This window comes from Geotrypetes seraphini, chromosome 8 (assembly GCF_902459505.1).
Source record: "Geotrypetes seraphini chromosome 8, aGeoSer1.1, whole genome shotgun sequence".
Classification (NCBI taxonomy): Eukaryota; Metazoa; Chordata; class Amphibia; order Gymnophiona; family Dermophiidae; genus Geotrypetes; species Geotrypetes seraphini.
In genome coordinates, this window is record NC_047091.1 from 144,708,507 (window position 1) to 144,723,579 (window position 15,073).

The window sequence follows — 15,073 nt, forward strand, 5'->3', positions numbered from 1 at the left end:
AAATGTCTCCAGAACTGCTTTAATGGAAAAATGTGATTTTTTTTTTTTTTAAGTACTTTGTGAAATTTATTGTTGTTGTGAAATTTATTGTTATACTTTGTTTAAACTTAAAAAGCGGTGTCATTAACAGTGAATCTAATCGAAAAATCGATTCAACAGGGTGAATCGAATCGAATGAAATATTTTTCTCTGAATCGGGCAGCACTATTGGCTACCATGAGAATGGGCTACTGGGCATGATGGACCATTGGTGTGACCCAGTTAGGCTATTCTTATGTTATGTTCTCATCTGTAGGGGCCTTTGTTTTCACTTCTTATTTTAATGTATTTTTTTCCTGGGAACTTATCAGTGTTTTTTTATAATGGGAACAAAAATGGAAGAGAATTAATGTGTGTGGAATGGGGGGGGGTAACTAATTTCTTCAGCTAAATAATTCAATCCACTTCAAACAGACATAGGAGAACTCACGCACCATTCACACACCCTCCAACCAAAAACGTCAAAAGAAAAAAACTGTTCGACAACCTCCTAGCCATTCGAGCTGCAACACTTGACCCCCAACTCTACAACCTATTGACCTCGACCACAAACTACAAAACCTTAAAAAAAGAAATAAAAACCCTTCTATTAAAAAAACACATAAAACCAAACTAACATAATCAGAACTGTCCCAAGCATCACCTGCAACTACTCCATATGTACTTCTGATGTCATGACAATTCAGACATAATTTATGTTATGTTATGTTTGGAATAATGGTTACATAAATGAGGTTCAATAAAAGAAAATTTTCTGTGGGAGCATTTGTTGGAACTTCTGTTATCCTGATTTCTTCTATCTGTGGGCTTTCTTTAGCTAACCTACTTATCTGGGGCTTTCCACTTCTGCAGCTGCCCTTTTCACGGTCCACTTTGCGCTTGCACTCTCTGGGGAGGGGGGGTTGGGTCTGGGCTTGGTGGGGTAGGTGTGTCTGGTAGTTTTGTCTGGGTGGTGGCTGGGTGTTTCTTGGGTGCTTGTTGTGCGGATTGGTGTGTCTGGTGAGCGGTCTGGGTGTTGTTGCTTGTGGGGGTTTTTTTCATTATAAAATATGGCTGAGGGTCTAGTCCGGCTTATTATTCTTGTGGGTTCTGGGGTGGGATTTGTTTGCTTGCCCCAAGTTTTGGCCTTTTGTTGTGTATTGTTATGCCTCTCATTGGCAATTTTCTCTTGGGAGAGGCTTGTTCATGCTTGTTGTTGCTGTTACTCTCATTCTGTGTTCTTTTTGATAATGTATAAGTTTCTGTACAGACCATGGTTGCTTGTCTGGACCTTTTGCCATTCTCAATAAAAATACTTTGGAAAAAAAAAAAAAAAAAAAAAAGAAAATTTTCACTGCCTGTTTCTATTCTGACCATTTATTCCATTTCATGGTTATTGCAAAAAAAAAAAAAAAAAAAAATTTTACATGAGGGGGGGGGGGGTGTCAAAAAATGATGGGCCCCGGGTGCCACATACCCTAGGTACGCCACTGGAAGGTGGTTAAAAAAATGGATCCTCCAGATCTCCTTACTGCCACCTTAAATCTGCCAAACGCTCTTGTTAGGCTACCACAAGTATTTACTCCAATATGCTCTCCTATTTCCTGCCAGGACCCAGACCTTTTATTTACCTTTAAAGGTCTCTGGCAGTAGCAGCAGTTCATATAGGTGGCTCTACCGCTGGCCCTGGAGTCTTCTTTGTACTATCATCCACCCCCTGTGACGTAACTTCCGGTTTCCTCAGAGGAGAACAGCAGTACAGAGATGACTCCGAGGCTGGCAGCAGGGTGGCCTATGTGAACTGTGGTGACCTTTAAAAGGTAAATGAAGGCAAACTGGGGTGGGGGGAGGAGACTGGAAGGTGAGATGCTGTACCAGAGGGCTGAGATATGGAAAGAGAGGTAGCAACTGGGAGGGGGGGTTGGGAAGCAGGGCATGCTCTGATGCAACCGAGAGGAATATGCTGTGATGCAGCCAAAATGAGCACCGAGAGGATAGATGGCTGGCCGATGGCAAGGAGAGAGCAAAGAGCAACAAAGTGGTATGTATACAGCACATGTTGCCTCTAGCTTGTTCTCTCTGCTCACCACTCATTTAGGGCTGTTCTTTTGCCACAATGCCACTCCCTGAGGAATGCTGCCTGAGGACTCCACCTCAGTTGGCCTAATTATAGAGCCACCCCTGAGTAGAAAGTAACACAAACTCCCTCTACTACCAAATACTGTGTTGATGTAAGGCAAAACCTTGCAAATAGACCTTCAGAAGCATACCAGCACCAAGTTAAGAGCCCAAACTGCACCAACCCCTATCTATGAAAAGTTAGCATTGCAAACGTTCTAGAACAGTGTTCTTCAACCACCGGTCCATGGACCAGTGCCGGTCCACAGAAATTTCCTGCCGGTCCACAGGGCCAGCACGTGCATCAGGCCCAAAACAGTGTTCTTCAACCGCCGGTCCACGGTGCTATCGATGCAGCGTTATCTTCAAGCCAGCTCCCTCTTTCTAACTGATTCAGTGCACAAAGCCACGGGCAGTGGCTCCTACGGGCATCCTGCGCCTGAACCGGAAACCTTCTCTCTGATGTTGCAACGTCAGAGGGAAGGCTTCCAGATGAGGCACGGGATGTGCAAGGTGCAATTAGTACTATTATGGGGGTGGGGTCTGGGGTGTTCTTCAACCACCGGTCCACAGACCGATGCCGGTTCACAGAATAATTCTTTTATTTCTGCCGGTCCATAGGTGTAAAAAGGTTGAAAAACACTGTTCTAGAACACCAGCACATCTCCAGGGATCAAGGGTGTGAGTCTTTTATTAAACATAGGGGGTGAAGAATAGGGTTATCAGATGTCCGGAATTCCTCAGACCTGTCCTCCTTTTGAGGGCATGTCCGGGGGTTCGGACAGCTTTTCAAAACCTGGCACTTTGTCCGGGTTTTGAAAAGCATCCTCTCAATCGAGTTGGGCAGGAGGCAATCCGCGCATGCGCGGATTGCCTCCTGCTCCTGCCCGACCAAAGCAGGCATTGGGGGGGGCGGAGCTAGGGCAGAGATGGGTGGGCCTAGGGGCGGGTCTAGGGTGTCCAAATTTTACAATTGTAAAATCTGGCAACCCTAGTGAAGATGGATCACTACAGATTCCTGTACAGAACCAACATATCAAATGAATTCTGCATCCCTATTGCACAAGGAAAGCACAGGCTATCGCTTAGCAAAAAAAAAAAATAAAAAAAAAAAAATATATATATATATATATATATATATATATATAAATAAGACTATGGTTTAGAAACATAATGTAAATTTAAAAAAATAAAAAGGAAAGCAAAAGAAATCATACTATGAGAAATGAAATCTCAGTGAAACAGAGATGCATTTCCATCAATACAGAACAAAATACAGTACTCCCCCAATATTCGCGGGGGTTCCGTTCCAGGAACCCCCGTGAATGCTGAAAAACCTCAAATACAGTTTATAGCAGGGGAGTTAGGAGAGGGTAGCCGGAGCGCCAGCGAGTGAAGGAAATCACTCGCGGTATGCTCCGACTGCCTCTTCCTGTACTAAAATCGGGCCTCACTAATCAGGAGCTGCTTTGATACGTAGCTCCTGATTGGTGAGGCCCAACTTTAGTGCAGGAAGAGGCAGTCGGAGCATACCGCGAGTGATTTCCTTCACTCGCCGGCACTCCGGCTGCTCTCTCCTGCTGCTCCGGCTGCCCTTTCCTGCCTGGTCATTCGCGGTCAGAAAATCCGCGAATGACCGGGACTGCGAACAGCGAACCGCAAATGACCAGGGGAACACTGTACAAGACATACACATTTTCAAAGTTGACATAATCTCTCTCTAAATATCCTTGCTTTCTGGTCATTTTATTTTTACAGTTGGGTTGGTACTGGATTCTTTTTTTTTTCCAAATCTTTATTCATTTAAAAAACCAACATCAAGTGCAACATATTATCAAACAATTTACAAAATAAAGCAGCACTTAATTCCATCAGTTGATATAATAAGTATATATCACATCCCCCCCCCCCACCCACCCTTTCATACAGTATAAAGACAATCAAGAGTAATACAAATGACCAAGATAAGTAAATTACAATGAAAAATAAATTAAGTACATATTCCCCCCTCCCCCCCCCCCACCCTTCCTGGTACTGGATTCTTAACTACTTCCTTTGTAAGCTTTTCTCCAAGTTCCTTTCCATTTTCTATTTCTTCACTGTCCTGTCTTCTTCCTAATGTCTGACTCTGACACTAATCCTTCTGTTTCATTGTTGTCTGCATTTCTCTAATCTGCCTCTTTATGAACCTATAACTAGATGCCATATCTCCTTCTCCCTACAATCCTTAGTCTCTTCTTTCACCTACTTATAGTTTTCCACTTCCTACACTTTTCTCCCTTCTCTTCCCATCCCCAGCCTTCTGTCCCCTGAATTTCACTCACTTTCTAGTCCCCCATTTCCAGCCTCTTTATTCATTGGCTTCCAGGGCCAGGCATCATCAGTCTTTGCCTCTTGTCTCCTCCCTGCCTCCAGTCCTTTTCTTATTTATTACCACCTTATACTTCCCCAACCCCTATTTCCACCCTCTCTCATCTATGTTAACTTCTTTTATTCCTCAAACACTCTGTAGCCTTCTTTTTCCCTTTCCCTAGCAACCACTGCTCCTACCTCTTCTCCCATGGTTCCTTCTCTACTTGCCTTTCATCCACTACTCTATCTTTCTTCTACCTTAACCCTAGCATCTATCTCTGTGCCCCTTGATCTTCAACTTCCCCTGCATATGCCCATGTTTCATTCCTTCTCCCAATAATATTTGTTCTTTTTCTCCTCCTACCACCAATGTCTTCCTCCCATCCTCTGTCTCAGTATCATCACCAACCCCTAGCTTCCACCTCCCACTTCCCCTTCCTAAATTCGCTGCAGAGAAGGGAGCTCCTTTTCTTGCTTAATTCACTCTAGCCAGCACTACACAGGAGTTGCAAGTAGAGAATGAATATGTCCTGTATCGCACATGAAAAAGGAAGCAGATGCACTCTGATTTTAGCAGCTGTGCGGTGTTGGCAGCCACATCAGCTGAAGCAAAGAAAGAAGCTTCCACTCTACTGCTGATTTAGTGGTACCAGATCTGGAAACTAGTAGAAAGGAGTAGTTGGTTCAAGTTTTGGTGGAGCCAAAAGACTTGTACGCTACAACAATACATAAAAGGTGGCCCATCCCAAAGAGTCAACAAGAATAACAGTGGAGATGTTCAATAGTTGAGGTCTGCAAAATTTATGACAAATGGTTTTTACGATCTGTGGACGGCTGCTACACACTACTAGAGAGAAGTCAAAATAAAAGTGAAAACACGTTTTCACTTTTATTTTGACTTCTCTCCAGCAGTGTGTAGCAGCCGTCTGCAGAACGTAAAAACCATCGTTCAAAACTTCACTCTGCAAAACAAAAAAGAGGTTAACACCAAGGGTCCTGAGGAAGGCTGGTTTGGCCAAAGCGTGCGTGTCAAGGCATCGCACCAATCAGGCAGACTTTTTGGACTAATAAATTTTGCACACCTCAACTATTGAACATCTCCAATGTTCTACTCATGTTTTGAGTTTGTGGAGGCGTCTCTCCTGTCTTGCTTGACCATCCCAAAGAGTGCCATTCACCATTACAATGACAGATTTTCTAGCAGTGCAGGGAATAAATTTAAATAGATATACGTTTTGCTTTCAAAATGCTGCAGAGCCTCTATTATAATGATTCTCAACCTTTTTTCAATTAAGATACATCAGAGAGGCAATACTCATATATGTGACACATTGCATATACAACCCTCAGGGATCTTTGGTCTGACACCTATAGAGATTTTTAGTGAGGAGAGATCTGGCAGAGCCAAGTACTAGGTTTGATCTTTTTTTTTTTTTTAAACCAAACTGTTGGGCTGTGTGCCTCCGCTCACAAACAAAGCTACAAATTTGATATCACATAATATCATGTCAATTACCAAATGGCAAGCATCAAGACAACTAACAAACTGTCTCTTGTGTTTTATCAGAACATCTGGAAGTAGAGGAAGGTCCCCATCAGCAACAAACAACAGCTTACTTAACCAACAGCTAAGAAGGACAAGAGAAAAAGATCCAACTGTCTGATTCAAACAAACAAAAATCAGACCAAAAATGTCTCATAGAAAAAAAATAACAGAGAGAATGCAAGTTTATTCAGCTGAATAAACTTGCTTTCATCCAGATCCTTGGTCCAAATATATGATTCAACATTCTGATTAGGCCATGGCCACCCTCTTATTTCAATGGTAATCAAAAAAAACCTTTATGCTATTACAAGGACAAAGAAAATACTTTTTTCTTCATATTCACCAATTAAAGTCATGATGAAAACAACCACTGGCTATGAACAGAGGCTATAGTTCTTCTTTGCTAGAGTCCTTTAATCCAGCCATATCTCTCAAAACAGTATGAAGACAACGTTTCTACTTACCAGTAGGTGCTTCAGGTGGATAGTTACAAGAGGAGACCCAGAGAGGTTGTGGGACAATGTGGGCGGCGGCTCTAACCTTAGGGAAATGATATAACTGGCGGCTGAGATCATATGGTCTTTGTAAACTGCAGCTTCTGCAATCCTGCAAACACAAATAATACTCACTAACTAAAGGAGTGATGGAAGTCATTTTAATTATGATGCCCAGAAAACCACATATTTTACTGTTAGGTGTGCATGGAATCATACCTTGCAACACACATGTATAAAGACTCCCGCATCCTTTTAACACTGTGGACTCCAATGTGCAACCCCAGGATGTATGTGGCCCCCAAAGTCCTCAAACAGTTGACTGAAATGCTCTTCTAATCCTAATTTCAATCTTGCCCGCTTGATATAGTAACATCAAACAATCTCTTAAGTGTGTTACTGAGGTGCCTCATTTATGAAATTTGAGACTGTTGACAATTTAAAATAAAGTGAGTTTTTTAAAATACTCTATAGCCTTGAAGTGTTGTAGAATCAAAATTAGTATTAATTTTTAATGTTTAATGCAGGTTGAAAAGCTAGAAGGATGCTTGGGTGCATAGGGAGAGGAATGGCCAGTAGGAAAAAGGAGGTATTGATGCCCCTGTAAAAGACTCTACCGAGACCTCATTTAGAATCTTGTGTACAATTCTGGAGGCTGCACCTTCACAAAAATATAAAAAGGATGGAGACGGTCCAGAGGAAGGCTACTAAAATGGTCGGTGGTTCTCATCATAAAGCATATGGGGACACACTTAAAGATCTCAATATGTATACTTTGGAGGAAAGATGGGAGAGGGGACATTTGATGGAGGCATTTAAATACCTATGTGACATAAATGTGAACTGAAAGGAAACTCCAGAGTGAGAGCATGGGATGAAGTTAAGAAGTGACAAGCTTAGAAGTAATCATACATGCAAGGATTGCCTTTTCAGATTCCTACACCTACCTTCTGTGTATATATTTTTGCATCTGTTTCAAAGCAGGAGCCTCCATTTCCTGTTAGTCCTTATGGAATTTCCCTTTGAATATGTGCCTGTAGTCCCATGGGTACAAAGTAAAGGGCTGCCAACTTCCCCAGTTCCAGGAGGGAAACTTTTTGGCCAGTCCTGCTTTAAATTTGAATCCCAAAGCAGTATGGGATTTGTAGTTCTAGATTCTACCCTTTGAAATCATTGCTGCAGGTCCCATAATGCCCCAGGATGGGGTTGGCAGAAATCCAGAACTGCCTTGAAATCCCCTCTCTCCCCTCTCCCCCTGGAAATGGCTAATTTATCAGTCCTTAAAGCACCTGTGGCACAGTTAGCCCTATTCCTAATCTCAATATTGTTCTCTTAAACTAAGTATTGGAAAAGCTGTATCTAAACATGGCTAAAGATCAAAAAGCAGAAATGTGGCCACCATAAAAATGCAGTTTTTCCAAATCTACAATCAGCCAATTACTGAAGGTATGTCAGAAACTATCAAAGAGCTCTGTGACTAAAATAACAGAGCAGAAATCACACAGCAAAGGCAGCTGAAAATTAGAGGGCCTTGAAAGTGGGAAGGCAACACAGATGGTAACTATTCTTGGAAAATCTAATTTTCTGAAGACTTTTTTTTTTCTCCAAAACAGGGAGAAGCAAGTTCCCAGTGGCATGACCTAAAAAAAAGAAAGTATATTGCAGTTTGTCTCCATCGCAAACTTCATCATTCCTGTCCCGAAGAAACTACTAGATCACCAGAATTCATAAAATAAGCCTGAGGATAGGGTTACCATCAGTGTTCCCTCTAAGCGGGCGGGTGTTGTGAGCAAACTTTTTTCACCGTGAGCCAAAAATATCGGGCGCCAGCAAGTTATGAGCCAACTCGCCCGATTCTCCTCTCGCCGCCCTGCCATCTGCCGTACGCCTCTTCCGATCGTGCGCTGTGACGAAAAACGTGTGCGCTGCGATGTAATATTTTGTGCGCCAGCGCACGCCAGCGCAGCTTAGCGGGAACACTGGTTCAAATGGTTTTATTTATTTCCCCAAATTTATTTTTGTTATACGCATTGAAAATATTTGATATTGCGTTTAAATCAAAATCTCAATAAACTTGAAACGAGTGCCCGTGAGATTGTGGGAGGGTTAAATACTCAAAACTTAGAAGTTTTTGCTACGCCAGCTTTCTGGTATCTTTACATACAGTGGCGTACCTAGCATATGTAACATCCGGGGCCCATCATTTTTTGGCACCCCCCCCCCCATCTGTAAAAAAAACATGATTTTTAGTAACAAACCACACGTCACACATGAGTACCTAGGAAAAGGCAGCATCTTACATATTGCAGTGAGCAGTACATCAATACACCCATTGTAAAACTAAACAAGCCAGACCAGCACAGATCAATCCTACACCGTCAATCCTAACAGAAAACCATGTCTTTCGAACACACAGAACACAGAAAACACCTTCGCCTAGTAAGGAATATGTAATCACAAACTAACCCCTCCCTCTTTTACAAAACTGTAGTGTGGATTTTAGCTACGGAGGTAACAGCTCTGATGCTCATAAAATTCTGAGCATCAGAGCTGCTACCACCAAGGCTGGTGCTAAAAACGCTTCACAGTTTTGTAAAAGGGGGGATAAAATAAAAATACATAGACAAAGGTTAAATTGAACCAGCAAGAAGCTGGACTCTGCATACAATGCTTCACAGAAACAGTGACACATGTCTCCTAAAGCAATAAATAAATAGAAATTTTTTTCTACCTTTGTCTTCTGTGGTTTCTCCTTTCCTCATCTTCTTGTAACTCTCTTCCTTCCATCCACTGTCTGCCGTCTCTCTTCCCCTATATGGCATCTTCTCTCCTTCTATGCCCCTTCCAGAAACTGTATGCCTCCCCCTTCCATCTCTCCTTTCACCCCATTGGTCTGGCATCTCTCTCCTCGCCTTCCCTCTCCCACACCTCTCCTCGTAGTCTGGTATCTCCCCTTCCCTGATTCTCTGGCATCTCTCTCCTTTCCTTTTCTTCCATCTTTCGCTCCCCCTCCATGCTCTCACATCTCCCCCTTCCTTTTCCCTTAGACTGGCATACCTTCCTCCTACGCTCCAAGCCCTGGCATCTCCTTTAATTCCCTCCCTCATCTTCCTTCTCCCTCCAGCTGGGTACCGCAACACTCTTCCCTGCAGCTCTGCACTTCCCCACAATTGCCATGCTTCGGTTCCTCTTCTTCCTTCCTTCCTCCCCCCCCCCCCCCGCGGGACCCTGCGGCACCCTCAACTCTTACTCCCTCTAATGTCGGCCCTGCAGCTCCAGACTTCCTCGCACCTTCTCCCCTCCCCCTTTGGATCGCTATTATTTTAAATGTTATAGCCGCGGAGCTGTATCCATCAGTGGAGATGTCTAACCTCGGCCTGCCCCGGAACTCTTACTGCAGCAGACGCCCGTCTAGGCAGGAACAGGAAGTCACTGTTGCAGTAAGAGTTCCGGGGCAGGCCGAGGTTAGACATCTCCACTGATGGATACAGCTCCGCGGCTATAACATTTAAAATAATAGCGATCCAAAGGGGGAGGGGAGAAGGTGCGAGGAAGTCTGGAGCTGCAGGGCCGACATTAGAGGGAGTAAGAGTTGATGGTGCCGCAGGGTCCCGCGGGGGGGGGGGGAGGAAGGAAGGAAGAAGAGGAACCGAAGCATGGCAATTGTGGGGAAGTGCAATCCCCCCAATGCGTCCCCTTACCTTACCGACGCGTGTGTGCGCTGTGAAGAGAAACTTTGCGCTGCGATGTAATATTTTGTGCGCGAGCGCAGGCCAACGCAGCTTAGCGGGAACACTGGTTACCATATGTCCAGGAAAACCTGGTCATGTCCTCTTTTTAGAGGACTGTCCAGGTATCCAGACAGGTGCATTAGATTGGGGGAGTCTGTCCAGATTTAGCCAACTCTGCTGACTCCCCTGCCTACCTCCACCCTGGCCACTGCATTGAATCTTCAGGCAGCCTGGCAGTGGCAACAAATTGAACCTGATGCTGTCGGCATGCCCCAGAAGTCGCTTCTCTGCAGGTCCTGCCTACACAGGAACAGGAAGTCACTACAGAGAAGCGATTTCCAGGGCATGCCGAAGGTAGCAGGCTCAACTTATTGTCACTTCCGGGCTAAATGAAGATTTGATGCAGTGGCCAAGAAGAGCTAGGTGGAGGAGTCATGTGGTGGATAGGGAGGTTGTGCAGATTCCGCTGAAGGGTGTTAGAAGGAGAGAAAGACAGAAAGAGAAGCACCCATGGGGGGGGGGCTTGGAAGGAAAGAGAGACAAACAGACAGAGAAGCACCCACGTGGAGGGGGGTGGAGGGGGTTTGGAAGGAGAGAGAGACAAACAGACAGAGAAGCACCTGTGGGAGCTGCGAGGTGGGCAGAGAAAGAAAGAGAATCACCCAAGTCTAGGGGGTAAGGAGAGATGCTACCTCGGGAACTTTGAGGGTGAAGAGGGAGAGAGAGTCAGATGCTGGGATGGGGAGGGGAGACTGAGAAAGATGGTAGATTTAGGGAGGGGGAGAGATGCAGTACAATGGGAAGGGGCAAGGGAGAGAAGAGAGATATTGGTCCTGGGGTGGAGCACAGGAGAAAGGTTGAAGAAGAAAGAGAAACTGGACAGGGGAGGAATATGGGAACAGGGATGGAAGAATTACTTTGGAGGCAAGGGAAGAAAGAAGAGATGGGGATGGAGCTGGGATTGATACTACTACTACTAATCATTTCTGTAACGCTACTAGATATACTTAGTGCTGTACACATTCTATACAAAAGGGGACAGAAGATGGGAAGGGGGGGACGAAGGAAATGATTGAAAGGTGGGGGGTAGAGCAGGGCATGATGGGTTGGGGTGTGGTTGGGGTCAGGGGTAACATATGGGTGGGGCCAGGGTGGGGTGTGGAGGGGCAGGCGGGGTATGGGAGGGGCTGACAGGGTCAGGTGTCCTCCTTTTTGTCTTCACGAATATGGTAACTAGTGCTGCCCGATTTCAGATTTGAATCGATTCACCGATTCACTATGAGTGAGTCGATTCAAATCGATGTGTATTTTAAAAAAAATCGGCCTCTCCGATTCGGGACCCAACCCTCCTCCCAGTGCCCGGCTGTCATCGCAATCACGAAACCTGCTGTCGCCGACGCCGCCACTCAAAACATTTTTTTTTTAAACTCTCTCACCAGCTTGTAGATTCCCCGGCCTGATTCGGCACAGCTTGACTAAAGAAAGTAAAAAAGAAAAAAACCCGAAAAACCAGGCAATTTTTCAAACCCTCCTGGAAACACTAGCCTGGATTAGCAGCTGCACCGCTCTCTCCTTCCATAGCTTTAGCGAGTCAATTCCCTTCTTCAGCCTCAGGGCCTCTGCTAGGCCATCCTGCCTCCGATGATACAACTTCCTTCTTCCTCGGAGGCGGGACGGCCTAGCAGAAGCCCTGAGGCTGCAGAAGGGAATTGACTCGCTAAAGCTACGGAAGGAGAGAGCGGTGCAGCTGCTAATCCAGGCTAGTGTTACCGGGACGGTTTGACAAATCGCCTGGTTTTTCGGAGGTTTTTTTCTTTTTTTAGCTGGAGTCAAACACAGAACGTCAGGCTGTGCCGAGTCAGACCAGGGAATCCACAAGCCAGTGAGAGCCGATGAGAGCCTGTTAATCGGGAGGGGAGCGTGGTGCCGATGGACCTAGGAGACAAGAGGGAAGAGTGCTGATAGGAGGCGAGGAGAGGAGGGAGTGGTGCTGCTAAACCTGGTAGGTGAGTGGGTAAGGTACTGCTTCTAGTCAGAGGGGAGGGAAAGGGAAGGGACAGGAGCCCTGCTAGTCGGAGAGGAGGGTTGCTGCTTGCCCTGGGGGTGGAAAGGAGAGGTGCTGCAGACAGTTGGTGGGGGAAACGGAAGTAGAGAGGAGGGGAGGGAGAGGTACTGTTGGAGCTGAGTGGTGGAGGGAGGTGAGAGAGAGAGGTGCTGCTGGACTTAAAATGGAAGAGGGAAAGCTGCAGCAGGACTGATAGGAGAGCAGTGGAAGAGGAGAGGGGAAGGGGGAAGAGCAGTGGAGGAGGAGAGTGAGAGGGGAAGGGGGAAGAGAAATGCTGCTGCTGCACCCAATTGGGGAGAGAGAGGGAAGGAAGGAGAAGGAAGACCAGGAAGGGAGAGGAGATGATAGAGAGATGGGAGAGAGGGAAAGGAAAGGCGATACTAGACCATGGAGGGAGAATGTCAGGGCATGGGATGGGGGGAAGGAGACAGATGCCAGACCAGGGGAAAGGAATGGAAATGGAAGGGGAGGACACAGATGGAAGATGGATGGTTAGCACAGAGAAAGAAGGAAGAAGCAAGTTATCAGAAGACAACCAGAGCCTGGGACCAACATGATTTGAATAATGACCAGATAGCAAAAGGTAGAAAAAAATCATTTTATTTTCTGTTTTGTGATTACAATATATCAGATTTGAAACGTGTATCCTGCCAGAGCTGGTGTTAGAACGCAAACATGAGCTAGGATTGAACAGAGAGAGGAAAAGTCTTTTTTGTTTGTTTATTTTGTTTACACAACAGCGCCAGTATGGGTAGGAGAGGGCAAAGGGGACGAAGAGGCTATAAAAGGGGTGAAGAGGCTATAAAATAAACCCACCAGGATGTTTTTAAAAAACACCCAATTGGGCAGGAAAATCAAATTGAATTGAATCGAAAAATTGATTCAATAGGCTGAATCGAATCAAAAAATTTTTTTCCTGAATCGGGCAGCACTAATGGTAACCCTAACCGAGGAGGGCCTATGGGTATTGGTAGGGAGGGGGGATTATAAAGAATGGTCATTTGAAGAGGAGTGGTCAAGGGTGACAGGAGTTTTGGGGCTGAAACCAAAGCACGGCTGAACCTGGATTTTTTGGCCAGTTTGGCGCCAAACCAAAATTTGGCGAATGGGCATTCACATAGACAGAGTCTGTGTAGAATATAGGCAGGACTCTCATAAGAACATAAGAATTGCCACTGCTGGGTCAGAACAATGGTCCATCGTGCCTAGCAGTCCACTCACGTGGTGGCCCTTAGGTTAAAGAGCAGTGCCCTAACTGAGACTAGCCTTACACTTCTTATAAAATATTGTAAGGTACAGATATTATTAGCTGACTTAGGTTCAGGCACTTAACACCTGCACAATGGCCTATATAAGTACTTGTGGCCTAATGTATAAGCACATATTTATACTATTACACTAGTATTCTGTAAAGGAAAGTAGACACCTACATTCATTTATAGAAATGCCCATTTATAGAATTACATCCTCAGTGCATGCACTATGTGGCTGCTAATTTTCAAAGGTATCTCCCACTGTACCTAAACAATCAGTACAAGTTTTCTTCCAGGTCATGCCAGGTCACCAACCTGGAACCTCTTTCAGATTCCTGTCTTTTCTCCCCTTGCAGCCGAAGTGGAAAGTGGAGATGCCACTGATCCAGACCACCTACCATGTCTTTTTGAAAGCTACTTCTAAAAACGTCTGCATCCATTGCAAAGCAGAGAAGCTACAGTCGTGTAGTAGACATTAAACATCTTCTTCCAAACATGCTGTCCAGAACTCAAGATTTGTCACTCAGTAATTTGGCATCTTCAAAAGCTGGCAATAAGGACCCAAATCTTAGCCAGAAAGTCTAGTTTCCTACATAGAGAAAATGTTGAGATTGTGCTGCATGATTGTTTTAGTCACACCTGCACAGGTACGATAAAATTCTCCAAAATAAGACTGGCTTCACCAATATGCAACCCATCTGGTTGCACAGGGTGCCACCATGTCAGATGCAGTGGTTTTGAAGGGGTGCTGTCAACCATAGCACTCTTGAGGGTCTCCTCAACTAGCCATAGAGAGCTTTGAAGGGGTGTAGACACCTGCAGCACTCTGAAAAGGGGGGTCCCTCTCTGACTGCAAAATCTAGTCAGAGACTACCCTGCCAGGTCCTCCGCAGGCACCATGCAAGCCAGCCCTGTCCAAACTATTATTGATGGGCGACAGTCCTAAGTTACTATCGCACAAAAACAATGCATTCAGTTCGTGATGTGTATTGAAAGAACTTGGCACATGGACTGAATTGGCAGAAGATTTAAGGTCCATACATGATAAGAACATAAGAATAGCCTTACTGGGTCAGACCAAAGGTCCATCAAGCCCCTAGCCCGTTCTCACGGTGGCCAATCCAGGTCACTAGTACCTGGCCCAAACCCAAAGAGTAGCAACATTCCATGCTACCGATCAAGGGCAAGTAGAGGCTTCCCCCATGTCCCCCAGACTATGGACTTTTCTTCCAGGAATTTGTCCAAACCTTTCTTAAAACCAGCTATGCTATCCGCCTTTATCACAACCTCTGGCAATGCATTCCAGAGCTTAACTATTCTCTGAGTGAAAACATATTTCCTCCTATTGGTTTTAAAAGTATTTCCCTGCAGTTTCATTGCGTGTCCCCCAGTCTTTGTAATTTTTGACAGAATGAAAAATCGATTCACTTGTACCCGTTCTATTCCACTCAGGATTTTGTAGGCTTCAATCATGTCTCCCTGCAGCCTTCACTTTT

The 15,073-nt window shown here is 45.1% G+C and overlaps 1 protein-coding gene across 5 annotated transcripts in view; it reads right to left on the minus strand.

Annotated features, from left to right (window-relative positions):
- The window catches only part of ADGRD1 (adhesion G protein-coupled receptor D1), a 458,034-nt gene that overhangs the window by 322,702 nt on the left and 120,259 nt on the right, over positions 1–15,073 (minus strand). For all 5 annotated transcript variants that reach the window (XM_033956796.1, XM_033956795.1, XM_033956799.1 and 2 more), the window contains one exon: positions 6,499–6,640. In XM_033956796.1, the coding sequence (XP_033812687.1) occupies positions 6,499–6,640 (142 nt within the window). The remainder of the gene's footprint in view (positions 1–6,498; positions 6,641–15,073) is intronic.